This window comes from Macrobrachium nipponense, chromosome 41, assembly GCF_015104395.2.
Source record: "Macrobrachium nipponense isolate FS-2020 chromosome 41, ASM1510439v2, whole genome shotgun sequence".
Taxonomy (NCBI): domain Eukaryota; kingdom Metazoa; phylum Arthropoda; class Malacostraca; order Decapoda; family Palaemonidae; genus Macrobrachium; species Macrobrachium nipponense.
The window spans coordinates 601,046-618,545 of record NC_061102.1 but is presented as its reverse complement, the minus strand read 5'-3'; the positions used below and the strand labels follow the sequence as shown (position 1 = coordinate 618,545).

The following is a 17,500-nucleotide window of genomic DNA, read 5'->3' as shown; positions in this document are numbered from 1 at the left end:
GGACATCTGCCCTACCCCCTTCCCCCCACAAAAAAAAGACTTTCCTGCCTTTTATTTTTTATTCATTCAAAGCAATGTGAAACTTACTTTTTTTTTATTTAAGCAACGTGAAAACTACAATTTAGAGTCCTTATATTTTATTTTTATTTATTCAAAGCAATGTGAAAGTTATGCTTCTTATTAAAGGAATGTGAAAACTACACTTCAGTCTCCTCTATGTCAATATATATTTAATTATTTATTTATTCGAAGTAAAGTGAAAGTTATTTTTTTCATTAAAGCAATGTGAAAACTACACTTCACTGTCATCTATGTCAATATATATGACACATGCATCCTAGAAATGAACATAAAGAATAATATCCTTGCCATTTTCCAAGGTTTGCCCTTCTCCTATATGACAGATTTCATATACCAAGATTACAGACCTTAGTATTTACGAATACCTCTAATATTCGTGAGTGCCTTCCGACAACACGGTGACCGAATTTATTCCTGCCCTTATTTTTCTCTCTATTTGCGGTAAATTTACCCTCGAATTTCTCCTGGAATTCTTTTTGCACACTTTTGGAAGCGTGTGGTAGGATCCTCCCCATTCCTCCATTCCTCACATCAGAAAAATATTTTCCTTGTTTTTCTATGGTTGCTGCTGCACGTCAGTAGAGGGTCTTAGATAAATGATTACTCTGTTCTCAGAGAGATTGACAGAGAGGCACACTCACACATATGTTTGCTTTATATATGTATATATATATATAATATATATATATCATATATATATATATATATATATATATAATATATAATATATAATATACACTTTATACTTAGTTGCTTTCAACACAGTCTATTACCCTACATCAAAAAGTGTCAGACATCTTTAAATCGACATAGAACGTCACGCTCGTGCATGACAAGAGTCACTTAGGCAGAAATGCAAAAAAAAAAAAAAGTAAATAAAAAAAAAATAAAAAGATATAAGTAAGGATCAAAGAGAACGAAGGATAGTGAGGAATGAAATGCCACGCAAACAACCATTTTCACGAGGTGAGACGCTCGATTGTTGACATTTGTACCCTGGTATCGACTCTTCGCACATAAGTTTCTTTTTTTTTTTTTTTCTGTGGGAGCGGGGGGCGCCTGACTGTTCATCAGTGCAAGATATTTTCATATAGCATGTAACTATCTCTCTCTCTCTCTCTCTCTCTCTCTCTCTCTCTCTCTCTCTCTCTCTCTAAAAATTTTGTTTTGCAAAGTATCTGAATACCTTTAAACCTCCTGCTTCATATATATATATAATATATATATATATATATATATAATTATATTATATATATAATATATGTATATATATATATATATATATATATATATATATAATATATATTCTCTCTCTCTCTCTCTTCTCTCTCTCTCTCTCTCTCTCTCTAAAATTTGATCTAGGATATATCTCAATACCTCAAAACCTCCTGCTACAATATATACTCTCTCTCTCTCTCTCTCTCTCTCTCTCTCTCTCTCTCTCTCTCTCTCATATCCCTTCAGACCAGATGTCTAACGAGCTTCCTCGTATCACACACTCAATAAAAACCTTTATTAATTGTCATCCTGCGCAAGATATCTTTTCCCCGCGGAGTCCCAGATGGAGACTGTCTCCTCCAGATGCCTGTCTCTAATATTTCTCGACCACATTATTGAAAACGGAGTTCTCCTGTAAAGGAAACGAAGCGTGGGATTAAAAAAATATATAGATATATTTATTTAGGTATAACCTTCCATATCGCGATTGTCTGGTCTGGAATTGTATGAATACATGTTATGTAATATCCATTACTTTGTCTGTTGACTGAGTTGAGGTAAAGTCGGTTTCCAAATAAAAGGGATTATTTTCTTGGAAGTAATGTTGAATTTTAGCCCACGATGCCATTCACTTAATGTAGACTGGAACGTATTAGCAAGTTTATAAACGATACTCACATAGAAGAAGATCAATTCCAAGTGCAGCCTTTTATGGAGAGAGGTCTAGAAAGAAACTTCAGGATAAAAAGATACGGAGACCCAATAAATATTGATGCTTAGTTTCCAAACCTTATATGACTGACTGGCACTGTAATACACATTCTTTTGCTGCTTTTCTTATAACGCAGCTTAATCGAACTTCATATCCATGTCCTTCGAGAATGATTCATGGTCTGGAGCGCTGAGTTATGAAATAATATCGTGGAATGCTAATCGAATTGGAAACTTTATTGGGTAATGTTGTAAAATTTTGATGACAGGAAAAGACGTCCCTCTGTTACTTGATATTATTATTATTATTATTATTATTATTATTATTATTATTATTATTATTATTATTATTATTATTATTATTATTATTATTATTATTATTATTCAGTAGATGGAATCTATTCATATCGAGCAAGCTTAAAGGGGCCATTGACTTGAAATTCAAGCTTCCAAAGAATATGGAGGTTATCAAGAAGAAGTAAGAGGAGGCAAAGGGAAATACAGATAGAAGAGATCCCACTTTTCAATAATAAATAAAGTAATAAAATATAGCGAAATAAAAAAGTAAATGCATTTAACAATGAGTAACGGATAGATATTGGTGACCTGGTATTAGGTGGGAGGATTATCGCTGGTTAAACTCTACTCAGACCATTCATGATCCGACCCAGAATCCACGGCCACTTCGGCACTTTCGAATAAAACCATTTGTCCTTTATTTGTAACTTTTCCTATATGGACAATACGTTCCTTTCACTTTGCCAAATCATTTTCCAAGGAGTTTTAATTATTGTCTAAGTTTAATTCAATTGAACTGAACGTACATATAAGGATTTTATGAATAATGCATGAGGATTTTTCTCAATAAATTACCATGAATGAATGAAGAGAGGAAATGAGTTTCATGACTTTTAGTTTAGGGCACAGCATGGGCTGTAGCTTAAAAGGGACAGAAAAGCTAAGGATAGCGTCCAGGAGCTTGCAATTACTGTGGGGTTTCGACCTCATCTGCCGCAGGTCTTCATTCGATAAAGTGCCAATAACACACACACCCACCCAACGTTCTTTTTCATATAGTGGGTGCGAAACCAAACCACTTATCGCGACCATCATGTTTGATATGGACTGTCCATTCAACAGAGGAGAAGCTCAGCAAAAGCAGTCTAACCTCTTTCTCCGAGTATGAAATTCTCGAGTTTTAAAGGGTTTAAAGACAATATTCTACTATCGGTTTCTTATAGTAAGGAAACTGATTTCGATAAATGCTGACCATTTGATCTTACGTAGTGAGTAAACGAAAGATATGCTTATATAGCCAGCACTATTTTATGATTAATTCTGCATTTTCTGCTAAAAGTCCTTGATTTTGATCGCCCATTCTGTTCTACGGGGATAATTACATTGTATTTTGGACAATTATTGACTAATGTACTTGTAACAGTATTGATGTGCAGCGGAGAATCAGACATAATTCTATTACTACCTATAACGATTTGAAAGCCTCGTTGTTTGGTGGTCGTTATCACTCATTACTGTATTTATTGCGTCATAAAATTTTTTTTAACTGTCATGGGCCAAGAACAAATATTTTGGATAGAATATAATTATCTTATGCATCACCCTTGACAACATCCCTCAGACACCTCTAGAATCTGCACCGAATAAAGATTGCTTTCAGAATAAGATCCTGTTTGTAATAAATTAACACATTAATATAAAAACAATGAATAAATAAATAATTGATTCAGACTCTCGTCAATCTGATATAATCTAGCATTGCGTGTATCAACTGTTAATGTTAAGTCAATAAAACGATGCCCGTTATACAACACAAAGAGCATATTATTCGAGATCATAAAGTGCATTGTTGTACCGCTGTGCATGACTGATGGCATTACATTAGGGTCATGCACATTATATTTTATGTTTTCTTTTATATATAAGTTTAACATGGAGGGAAAGGGTGACTGATCACACCCAGCGGGGTCATGAATCTTCGTTGGGGCGTTTCAAATGGCAATATATTTAACAATTGATTGAATTGTAGTTACGAGAAAAAGAACTTGATAAGTAAAGATTCATAATGATCATTCCATCACTTGCTTGAACAAAAGGAAAGGTTTAAAATTAAAATTTTCCTTCTGAATTCAAATGTCATGCATACGACGGAAACTTTCATATGAACTAGATAGTAATAAAAATTGAATTATGTAATTCAAGGCATATGGTTTAGCTCCGTGAGTTGAACCACCAAAATGTTATTAAGTAGGCAGTAATTTTGAGCTTATCAACACCATCTCTCTCTCTCTCTCTCTCTCTCTCTCTCTCTCTCTCTCTCTGTTTCCCCAGCTTATGCTCCTTATCTATTACATCTTGAAACAGATCATTCCTAGATCAAACGGACAATGAAAATAAAACAAAAGAACGCAGAGATGCAATGGCCCTCTGCTAATTATGACTTTCAGACGACGGGGACTGCTAATTAATGTAGATGATTTCCATCTGTAAATTGGTCCATTAACGTAACGACAGGAGTTTAAAACACTCGCGCGGAAATGAAATATAATCACATGTCGTTTGAATGGCGTCACCCTGATAAATACCACATTATCATTTCTTATCAGCAATTACACATCGAAAAGTGTTTGAAAGTCGGTCTTTTCTTCGTTCCCAAGCTAAAAGAATAATGTCGTGAAAGCATTTCAATTAGTACTTTGAAAGATCACAGATAATTCGGCTAAGGCAATGGCAGTGATCCACCACGATGATCTTATAAATATAGGTGCACAGGTTTTTAAATGTATACCTGGTCAGCTTGAAGAATAATTCATGACATATCTGTGAAAAATTCTATTCAGAATGTAATCATCTCTTTGAGTGCAACTCATTTTGAATTATCATTTGCGACTTTCAATTCATGAAGCTCTCTCAAATTGTTTCCTCAGACAACTTTTTATATCTTTGACAGTTTATCAGTGTATCTGAATTACTCCCTAGAGACTCAGTTTATCTCCATCACGGCGTTACGTTCTTTGATATTATGAGTTAATATTTTTTTTTCATAATGTTTCGTGTTTCTCATTTTGCAACTCGCAGGTTCGTTTGATCTGGTTCCCTGTCTAGTGTCGCGTGTTTTAATTTCCAGCCCTTTACACTAACCTGACTTTCCTGTCAACTCCTTAATCACTGGGTCTGATAAGTGAACAAGTTGTATTCTTCCATGCTCTATTTATTATTATTATTTTATTATTATTATTATTATTATTATTATTATTATTATTATTATTATTATTTCGACCTTATTAGTAGTCCCACTGTATAGCAGGGTCGGCCGCTCCAGTCAGCTTTTTCCATCTATTTTCTATTCCTTGAATCTTCCCCCAGTCCCACCTCACCCATATATTATCATTATTATTATTATTATTATTATTATTATTATTATTATTATTATTATTATTATTATTATTATTATTATTAATGGTAGTGGTGATTTTGTACTAATAGCAGTAGTGATAGCGTTAGAGCTGCTAATGTTATATGTAATCTGAAAAATGCAAAACTGATCTATCTCTGAAAGAAAAAATAAATATATATGCAGCATTTGATGGAGCCGTCATGGGTTGTTATTTCATTAAGTAATCCAAGGCGATTACTATCCATCCATAGTCTTATGCTATTATTCATCAGGTGCTCAGTTGTCTCGTTCAGTGCTAATTTTCTTTAATTGCACGCAATTCTGTGGATGGTTCTGAACGTATACATATTATGAATAATAAATGATAAGAATGCTTCGTAAGAAATACAGTAAATATGACGTAACCGTTCTGGAAACCCTTAATAATTTCTGTGTCGCTAAGGGTAAATAGTGTAGTGATATACTATATACCTAGTAATCTTATTTGCTGTCGAACGCCTCTGCGAAGCAGAGGTCTTGAATTATCAAGAGAGTATTATGAAGATGTGTGTTTATCATGAAAGGGAAAAATACCCCCAAAATAATAGAACAAATGAAGGTGACCACACTACCTGTAATTTTGCCATATAATTTTCATTGGTGTGTGTGTGGAGAGGGGGGAGAAGTGTTCCTTTTTACTTTTTTAGTTTTCTTCAAAAGAAAACTATTGAGATGGCTTTGTTTGTCCGCCCGCACTTTTCCTGTCCGCCCTCGGACTTTACAAACTACGGAGGCTAGATGGCTGTAAATTAGTATGTTGATCATCCACCTTCCAATCATCAAATATACCCAATTGCAGCCATCTAGCCTCAATAGTAGTTATTTTATTTAAGGCTAAATTTACCAATGATCATGCGTCTGGCAACTCTTAAGGACAGGCCACTACAGCGGGCTGGGAGTTTCATGGACATTGGTTGAACGTTTCATACAGATTTAGGTCGGGGGTCGCGGCTGAAAGCTACGTCATGGGTCACGGCTCATACAGCATTATACACCATAAAGAAAACTCTAGATTCGGGGCATTTTTTGCTTTCATTTTCTGCAAGTGTTCTAATATTCGGGCACCCGGAAAACCACTCCTCCATCTTGCACGAATATTCACGGGTCACTTTTCAGACGTGACGCCTGTCGCGATAAAAACAGCCTACGCTCTCTAATAGGAAATCATTAGTAGGCGGTCGTGGCTGAACGCAGTGACGTGACCAAAATTAACATCCGGCTCATTCCGCTCATTATTTCTCTCTCAGTCCTGATTCTGTCTAAAAGATCCCTCTAATTAGTGTTCTCTGATGTGGCCGAATCTGTCGTACTTGCTAAGTCCTTGAATAGCTCGTGTTATATATATATATATATATATATATATATATATATATATATATATATATATATAATGTATATTTATAGATGTATATATATATATATATATATATATATATATATATAGATATATATATAGATATATGTAAATATATATATATATATATATATATATATATATATATATATATATATATATATGTGTGTGTGTATATATATATATATATATATATATATATATATATATATATATATATATATATATATATATATGTGTGTGTGTGTGTGTATTTATATATATATATATATATATATATATATATATATATATATATATATATATATATATATATAAGAGCTCCCTTCTAGTGTTAGCCACAATTACATTCTTTAAATTAAAGACCAAGGACTTCGATCAGGTAAGTTATGAAGGCGCGTCATGAATCTCCATAAATTTTGTTAATAATGACTCCACCAGACTCCTCGGAATATGGCAACAATGTCGTACGTGAAGTCGCGTTATTTATTTTGGAAAATTATAACGTAGCTGAGTCCAACAAAAAAATTCGTACGAGTAGAGCTCTAAGATTCTTCTTTCGCTGTCTAGAAGTGATATACCATCGTTTGGTGGTTCCCTGGGGTCTAGAGATTATAATTAGGGCAAAGTTGAAAAAAAAAGTATCATTTTCTTCCTTATCAATGGATCAGCGGCTGGTACAACCTCGAAAAAACTGAAAGTTTTTTTTAGTAATATATACGGGTTGCAATTAGTGTGGATGAAATTAAAAAAAAAATTCATTTTCATAATAATAGTAATAAGATTATTTTTAGTATAGATACCTACACGAGCCACTTTGTCATGGAAAAGAGGCTAATTGCGTGATTAAACAATACAGAAGTAAAATGGAACAAATCTCATTACGAAATGACATGTATTGACAATGGGTTCAAACCGGTTTAGTCTCGAGAAAGCACAATGCAATTTCTTTTTAGAGAACTTTCCTAAATAATGGAAAATTATTAGGAATCTTACGACGGAGATGATGGTAAAATCCAGGTGTTTCGTCAAAACATATTGTGGAAGAATTAATCAGATTACACATGAAATGTTGATATTTAGAACGTGTTCAGTTTCCTAACTGTTAAACCTTATTGTGAGGGTAGAAGTTTACATATTTATAGTTCAGCCTAACAAACGCTTAGATATCTAAAAAAAAAAATAAAAAAAATGAACTCACGTCTATCTGTCCTTTACTTATTTATACTTGCACGATCTTCCTCTTCAGAGTCAGCAATGATACAACAGAAAAATTCGTCTTCAGATACAATTATTCAGTGCACGGATTTCGTTCTGAAAGGGGTATTCTCTTGGTACTCAAAAATATAAAAACAATATGGAATATGGCGTTGATTCTCTCTCTCTCTCTCTCTCTCTCTCTCTCTCTCTCTCTCTGTGTGTGTGTGTGTGTGTGTGTGTCATATACCTTAAAATCTAAGGAACAAACTTGAATTTGAATTCTTGCTAAAAATATTTTGGTTAACTAAAAAAACTAAATACCTACGCCTGATTTCCACAAAACTATTCCAGAACTCAATGATTTCTAGTGGTTACATTTATTTCAAAATGCACTTTTCTTTTTTTGAGTGATATGCAAAACGAGCTCTTTTCATCCCTTTATTATTTTCCATGCACCAGGAAATAAATATTCACCATTTGAAAACTCCCTATAATATTTCAAAGAGAGAGCCTTCCGGAAGTGCAACAATTCAGAGCCACATTTATCCAGTATATGTAACACGGGCTGTTTTTTTTAAATGTTTTTAGAAGTGTCAACATACCGGAAGGGTTACGAAATAAGAGGAAATTTATCTAAATGGAGGCTATTGGTCATTTTGATATATTTTTTTCGTCATATCTTTATCTTTTCATAACTATGCTATTTTCGCTTACTCGGGAGTAGGGCTACAAACTACTTTGTTGTTGTTGTTCTTGTTCTTGTTAGGGGAGGCCGAGGGAGTAGGGAAGGCCTATGGAAGAGCCTAAAAAGGTCGGAAAAAGGTGTTTCACGTTGAGTTAAATATACTGGAATTTTTGGATACGATATTCACGATTTATTTTGATTTTAATTAGTGAAACAAGGCTCTGTTTGTCCGTAGAGTTTAGCGCGTATTAATTTGCGTTAAAAGTAAGGAATATAATGTTTATAACTTATGCAAGAGGGGAAAATCTTGCGTGCACCCCGAGTAAGCTGGGGGTTGCCTCACTCCTTGTTATTTTTACATACTCATCCTTTTTCAAGGATTCTTATTACTCATAACCGGAATATTATCCCTGTAGCTGACCCATTTTTATTTTTCTATCAATTTTATGTTCACATTTTACCTCAACACAGAATAAACTGAATAAAATCCGTTAATGTTTAGAAACTTCAATAATTCGTTATATACGTTTCGTCCTCTCTCTCAATGTACAGCAAATCCCCAACTAACTTAATTACAGAAATCGTTCTACGGAATTTTCTTCATTTAACTCACTCCAAAGTACCTTAGTTTATTCATAACTTTATTTCCATAATTTTAAGTGAGACTTGGAAACGTACCATATCCATGACCATGATCTTTTATAGGCTATTAAGCCAGTCATGCCTTCCTCATGTGTACGTCAATTACTCTTGGCATAATATGTCCTTCAAAATCTACATTTTTGTATGTCATCATCAATCCATCATTGATAATTATATTGCATGTCCACTAATATCAATACAACTAGCCATTTCACTCCCAGGTCGAATACAAGACGTTCATTCGTCAATAAAATAAATCAATGCGCTCCATTTTCTTTCAGAATTTAGATAATCTATTGCTATGCGTCAGAATTCTTAAATGCCATCCGTTAATGAAGTTATTTCTACTCATTCCTTCACTTCATTTTTAGTGTCATACCATCCTCCCATCTCCTACCCCACCCCCTTAGAATGTTTGATTTCAGAACACTCGCGCACTCTCGAAGTCCAGAGTTGAATATGTTAATCGATATACGTGTATTTAAAATGATCTAAGGCTGAAGAATTCATGTCATAGAAATTTGGTGACTGAACTCCATATATAACATACGGCACTGATATATTCCCTATAGATTCACATCAACCATGCATTTGGCGTCTAGGCCAGTCCCTTACGAAGCTCCTGATTCGCTGTTGATAAGCCAGTCACAGGGCTGGAAACTGTCAGTCTCTCTGGAGGGTGCACATAGGTAGGATGTATGTTCCGCCTCTCCTGAGGGATACTTTTGAAAGACGTATCCCTCAGGAGAGATGGAACGTACATCCTGCCTATGTGAACTCTCTCGAGAGACTGGGAGTTTCCATCCCAGTGACCGGCTTATCAACAGACAATCAGGAACGTCGTAAGGGACGGGCCTAGACATCAGATGCACGGGTGATGTGAATCTACTATAGTAGCCTGTAGCATGTTGGAAAACCCTGAATATTGAATCTGAAATAACTTGGGAAAATGCGGCACCTCTCTCTCTCTCTCTCTCTCTCTCTCTCTCTCTCTCAAAGACTTCGAATTTTGAAGAAACACTCACACTCCCTCTCTTAGTCAGATCTGAAAGGGGCTTCTAATCCTTAATAAAATAAAAATAGGCAAAAACTATCTCTTACCTTCTGCTGGACCTGACGGTATAGGCGTCAGGGTAGACTGCTGTGTGTATGGCGAGAAGAACTGCTGTAAGGCCTGGGGATGGCCATTAATACGATCCATATTCAGTGCCCGGAGTGATTCCGTCGGGGGTGATGTTGAGAGGAAGGAAGAGACTCCGGGTGCCTGCGCGTGTCCTTCGACTCTGTCGAAAAGTCTTAACAACAACACTAAGGCCAGAATACAAACGGTCCGCCAACAGTTCTCCATGACGACGATCAGGTTAATTATGCTCCTAAATTCAGTATCTCGTGAGATTTGCCATGGTTACTACGTTAAGATGCTGATAATGTCAAGTTACCCATTTTCCTATAATATTATGATTTCACTTTGGGTCTACAACAGCAGGTAGAGATATATATCTGATGACATTTTTTTACACTTATTTTTCATACATTTTTAAGTTACTTTCGATCACTTTTTGTAGTATGAAAACTTAAATTTAATTTATTAGATAGTCCACACCTACATAAATTGACGGTATTCGCAAATTCTGTAGTATAAGCGTTTCTCCGGTGCAAAATAAAATAAATTAATTATGATACAGATTATACCATTCAATAATTCTTTGTTTCAGGGTTTAAGAGCTTTAGTGATATGTAGCTTTAGTATTATAAATAGTTTCTTGCAGGTGTACACGTTATAGAAATGTATATGTTTATTTTTCATAAGCGCTTAAAAATATACTTTTTTAAAATTTTCTAACAATCGCCACTTTGTACGTAAAACCTTTGCTACACATTCCCCACGGTAACGATTCATAAGAGTATTAGTCTCCAATTCCTCGTGTATTTCAGTTCGCCAAAAACATCAAATTCGATAAGAATCGATGTTTTCATCCCGTTATTTTCATCTCATTCTTATTCTTACGCCTGAAATAGAAAAATCGTGTCACTTGTTTATCGACAGTTATATTTAGATACATCGCAGTGAGAATTAACATGAATACTTGCATTACTTCTTTTCACGTCAATTCTATGTTTTGGCCTAAACTGTAAAAAAAATTGTGTTATTTGTTTATTTTTGAGCGAGAGGTATGAAATGGAAATAAATCCTGGTATCATAGAGATATAATGTCAATTTGATTCTCGATTCACAGAGCGTGGCTGACGTGGAAAAACAAATATATAAAACTTGGCCTTTCATAGAGAGAGGGGAAAAAAGATCAGCAAAGAATGCTAATAGCTACAAAAGTCCAGATGTCTAAAGTGATTACCAACTTGGCATTGCCACAGTAACGTTACAATTAAAAACCACCGAACTAACAGTCAAAATTCTGGTTTGACACTGAGAATGTTTGTAAGTCTGCTCGAAAGGAAGAGCTGGGATATGGGGGTAACAAAACGGAAACCTTGCATGTCGAATGAGACCTGGTGTACAATAAAGGATAGACTGAAGTCGATGGTACATGAATATAATTCCTAGGAGGGGCTGAAGAAAACAAAGCAGAATGTTTTAAGCATATGAACAGAAGTAGACGAGAAAGATAAACAAATATCAAGATGAAATAAAAGAGAATAGTTAGACAATACAGCCATGTGTTTCAAAAAGTCTCTGGTTGAAGAAATAAACAGTAATAACAAAAATACAATTCAAATATCAATAAGAAATGAGAGAGAATACGTAGACAATACAGCCATGTGTTTCAAAAACACCTCTGGTTGACAAAAAAAAAAAAAAGTAATAACAACAGATGAAGTAAGACATAATCTCTACAAAGATTATTTTAGCAGAAACTAGAAAATCATGTTGCATACCAACTTGACTGATATGTCTTTTCTTAATGAATCCTCTGCCACTTCTCTGTCTGTATTTAGGGGGACGGACTGAGTAACCTTTGACTTTCTAATCGAGCATACTCCGCAACAAAGTCGAGAAACTACCACTTAGTTATCCGCTAATAGGTTTAAATGGACCTTTTTTGAATTGTTTACATCCTACCCCCCCTCTCGAATCGAATGCGGCAGTTACTAATACAGGTAACATTTCCAATTTAAAAATAATTATAGTGTGCTTATACATACATGTTCGATAATGCTTTTCGTGCGTCCAATTTATTGATATTACATTCTGAGCAATTTAATAAATGTCTCCCTCCACAAAATGTAAACTGAAACACGATACAGAGAATTTAAAACCTTTATATGAAATAGGGAATCGATCATAAAATATTATCATCTTTTTTATTTTTTAATATCGAGACCTATCACAAGCATGTGCGTTATTAGTTTAAGAATATGGCGTCATCCCATCAATATACCTCTTTACTGCATAATTAGATCGTTCTTGTTACCACAGGGTCAGGGAAGTAATGAAAAACACAAATAGTCAAATTACAACTTGAATAATATAGACTTTTAAGTACTTTTAATGTGCCAAAAACCCCATCTTGGTAACTATGGGTAAAGATATTTTTTTTAGCCTCCTAAACCTTAGTTTCATTGAAACTGCTTTCCAATCATCCTTTTCAGGAAACGGGTCTATAGTCATTCGTAACCATTTCTGTTCTTACCAAGGCACCTTCTGTGACAGAATTCAGATATCTGTTCTTTTGAAAACGAATGAATTCACTAAAATTTGTGTCGTCTGATTTTTTCCCACCTCTTATATCTTGGTCAACTTAGGTCTTTTGTTCAGAAGTCTGGCTCGCTCCATTTTGTTTCACCCCGTAGGATCTGGTGTTATTGATTTTTCAAAGATGAAAGGGAATCTGGTTTATACTGTTCTTCCTCGTGGGAACATTTAGCACCTCCCTTTACATGTATTATCTCGCAGGAATTGAAAACGCTCATTTCTTACGTTCCCATACAACTCTCTTGCGGGCTCAAGTGTCCCTATAAGCTTTGATCCATAGAAGAAACTAATGTCCATCTTTTAGAGTCTGGAGAAATTTGACTTGTTGCTCTGCTTATGGCTTCCAGATTTCTCTCCATAAACATGTTTTTCTTTTTACTGGCAATGTTTATTTCTGCAATGGCATGGAGTGTGGTAGAGTTCCTTCCTCCTCTTAGATAATATGTCTAGGAATGCTTAACTAAAAGTGACCTCTTTCAGAGTGCCTTTGTTGAAACTACCTCTGTTCTTTGCACATTGCACAGAAACTAGCATTTCTCCAGATACAAATATCTGACTGAATATCCCCATAACAGTTAGAGAGAAGTTTAAATACTCTTAGATATTGGTTTCATTTTATATCTAATCCATTTTCTGTCTCTTGCTAATGTAAAGTCGGTTTAATCTCATTTAAGCCTGCTTCGGAACTGTGGAGTCCCACCCCCCCCCCCCCAACCCCGCCCATCCCCCTTAGTTTCCCACCTTGGCATTAAAACAAACTAAAGGTAATTTGTTGAGGCAAATACTCTAACCTTTGCCCCTTCACCGAATCCTCTTTGGTTTTGCTGCAAGATGACTCATTTCTCTTATTTTGAAAGTCCACTAGTATTCAAATAATCCTTTTCATCTCCAACCACAACTTAACACTTATCTGGTTACCACTTCTCACATCTTCCCAGCAAAGTCGAGAAAATAAATATTGATTTGTCCTTCAAGAAGGAACGGAACTCTCTCCCACCTCTCGCTTCTCTGAATCCTGTGTGTGACCCTTTTCCCTTCAAAGGCGGCCCTGTAACTTTCATTTAGGTTAAACCCTTCTGTTATTCCTCTTTCATCACCCTTTTCCTGCCGGGCCTGAATAACAATAGTGGATTGACCGTCCGAACTTGCCTCCCAACAATAGGAATCATATGAAAAGTTCATTTAGCATCGTCTGTGCCCCCGTTCCTGCCTTCCCTCCTCTCTCTCTCTCTCTCTCTCTCTCTCTCTCTCTCTCTCTCTCTCTCTCTCAGACGGCGGTAATGACAGTTTTCAGTCGCAATTAAGGGGGTATGATAGCATCCTCGAAGTGTTGGACTGTTGCTAAAGGAAATATCCCTCCGGTGACAAGAATTGTTGGGTTCATACTTTCCCCATCATGGCGGTTGAGTCGCGCGAACAAAATGAATTTATTTGCTTTTTCTTTTTCCCTCGGTATTTCTCTCGCTTGACCTCTTTCTTTCTCTTGCGGTGTGCGTGTTGCCTGTGTGTGTATGTGTGAGTGTGTGTGTGTGTGTGTTTGTGTTTGCGTGCATGTAAGCATCTCTATGCAACATATTTCTCATATCCAATACTTTCGTTTTGTTTATTTCTCTTAAATCTCTGTGTATATGTATATGTATATAGTATATAGGATATATATATATATATATTATATATATATATTATATATATATATTATATATATTAGATTTTATATTATTTATATACACGTATATAAATAATATATATATGTGTGTGTTCATACATGCAAATCTGAGAGTACAAGCTCATCTTCCATGGTAATTTTCTTAACAAAAGAAAAAAACAAAAAAGTTTCTAAACATTTTCCGAAGGGCTGTAATTCAGCAATTTAGTTCTCTTGCCTCCGCAGCATGAACCAGCAATCCTTATCAATTGTTCTGTGGCCGAGATATTCGCTTACACGCAACTGGTTCGTGGCACAAAAGTCGCTAAACTTCAAAGAGGAATCTTAATGTTTATCAGCCAAAGCTTTTTCGGTTGCATGAAGGCCCTGCCAATCATGTGCCGAATATTTCTGTCGTGTTTTTCATCGTAGGAGAATTATAAGTTCATTCATTGTTCTGCAATGAAGAGCTACGCTAGAAATTGTTCCTGGGTGAACTATTTCAATGTTATCCAGGTATACTAACTATTGAATGCTTATGAATGTTATCATTTTAAGCCCTTCTCTCTCTCTCTCTAATCTCTCTCTCTCTCTCTCTCTTCTCTTTCTCTCTCTGAATACACCTTATTGTAGTCATGATTCTATATATATATATATATATATATATATATATATATATATATATATATATATATATACATACACACATCATGATTACAATAAGGTGTATTCAGAATATCAAAATAATATTGTGTCTTCCGTGCCCTTCAGTAAACTGCATAAGCTCATCTGTTTTTTGATAATGTGTGCAAGACTAAAGCTTGGAATAATATGAAATTCTGAATCAGGATTTCCCTCTTATTTGTAACGATTTCGCGTCACAAATCTATCTTTTCTTAGGATCTACAAGTGAAACTCCTGTTACCCGTGTTTTACAAAAGTAAATTAATTTCTCAGATATTTAATAACAGGAAGAGAGAATGTATGTTTTAGATATAAAGTTTTAACGTTAGTTAACACTTGATCAGTAATTTTAATACATATTGAATTTTATTCACGTTCAGTCTTATCAGTGTTATTGCTTTTCACATATATTCTATGCTATCTTGGGCTAACGTTCTTCAGTCTCAATTCAATACACGTACCACATTATATTTTAGAAATATGCATCATTTTGAAGGTTATTCAGAACGAAAGACACTGAGAACTTGGTCACCAATGAACGTAATTTTCAATCCAGCATTTTTATGATGTTCGACCAGTAAGAAGTCGACTGGATTTTGAAAGTGCAAAAACTAAATTCAGTGTTACTCTTAATAATAATAATCATAATTATTTCGAATTCAGCACATTTTTTTATGAATCAATTAAATTTTGGGATGTAGCAAAACGAGGACATCCTAAAATGTTAAGTAGAAGTTGGTGTTTTATATAACTATGAGTTATACATTCACCAGTAGTAAGAAAATCTTCCTAAGGGATTATAAGTCAGAGAGCAACATAAAACTAAAATCCGAATCGTGTATGACTTCCGAATGTACAATATAAAACATTAAATGAGATCAAATAAACATCAAGACCGTTGTTGTTCGGTCGTAAGCTTGAAAGCGACGTTGTTGATCAATGTTCGTGTTGTAAAACTCACTGAACTACGATGTACTTTTCAATTTTTCCTGCGGTACTGCTATAAAAAAATATAATAAATAATTCAACTACGATGTACTTTAGCATTTTTCCTACGGTACTGCTATAAAATAAATATAACAAATCAAAAGATATAATATATAAGCTTCAAAAGATACTCTGTCAGTATTTCTTTTTCAAACGTATGAAATCATTTTTGTCACCTACGTAATTAATGCTTTACCCCATTATGAGATCTTGCTAAATCTTTGTGAGTTTATACTCTTGTTGTCGGAGAAGTCCGCAGTTTTCCTTTGTTTTCGCCCAAGAATAGAGTTACATCTGGGGTTCGTCCGGAGATCAATTGGGTTAAGATTTAAAAAGCTTTCTAATTAATGACCGAGTTAAAGGCACAGTGCCCCTAGGCTTCTTTTAGCTTACTCTGGGAGTAAGCCTGCAAACCTTCTTATTATGATTTTATTCTATGTCAGGGCATATGGTAATGAATTAACATCATATTTTTTTAGCCGATGTTGAAATAGGTGAATAGGACGTTAGGTTTTCCCCCTTGCCAGAGAGAGAGAGAGAGAGAGAGAGAGAGAGAGAGAGAGAGAGAGAGAGAGAGAGAGAGAGAGAGAGAGAGAGAGAGAGAGAGAGAGAGCTTAGGGACATGCCAAAAGAACTTATAAAAAAAGTTTGCATTTTGATTTTAAAAATTGTGTATTTTACTTTCTGGCAACTGTGGTTCCCTTTCTTCCTCTCTCATTAGCCGTATTCCACCTAGGGGCATCAGGTACCGAGTGAGAAAGAGGTAATCAAATAACGCTTTCCAGGTAAAGAGTCAGAGGGTTTTATTAATATTTCTCTCGTCAGTTCTGTGGGTCTTGTTGACGCTAATTAGACACGACTCCCTCCTTCAATTATTCTAAATGGGTTAGCTTATCCCGAGGGAGAGACTTCGTAAGACAAGAACAACATAAAGAGGAGATAATGTGTCGTAATTATTATAGACTGCGTTGGCAGTTCCAGAGTGAGGAAAAATGCGTTTGAGGGAAGACTTTCAAAAGGTGGTCTCATGTGCTCTCGGGAGAATCTCTCTTCATAGACCCGCATGAAATCAGGAAGGTTTCATGTTTTGTACTTCATGCTGAATGAAAAACGCGAAATGTTAGCAG

General features: G+C 35.0%; 1 protein-coding gene and 1 long non-coding RNA gene across 2 annotated transcripts in view; one reads left to right on the top strand and one right to left on the bottom strand.

Annotated features, from left to right (window-relative positions):
• The window catches only part of LOC135212429 (uncharacterized), a 282,113-nt gene that overhangs the window by 41,909 nt on the left and 222,704 nt on the right, over positions 1-17,500 (top strand). The gene's annotated exons all lie outside the window — the stretch shown is intronic.
• Positions 1-17,500, bottom strand: part of LOC135212428 (uncharacterized) — a 52,949-nt gene that overhangs the window by 31,793 nt on the left and 3,656 nt on the right. Inside the window, exon 2 of the mRNA XM_064245794.1 lies at positions 10,447-11,355. Within this exon, the coding sequence (XP_064101864.1) occupies positions 10,447-10,693 (247 nt within the window). The 5' untranslated portion in view covers positions 10,694-11,355. The remainder of the gene's footprint in view (positions 1-10,446; positions 11,356-17,500) is intronic.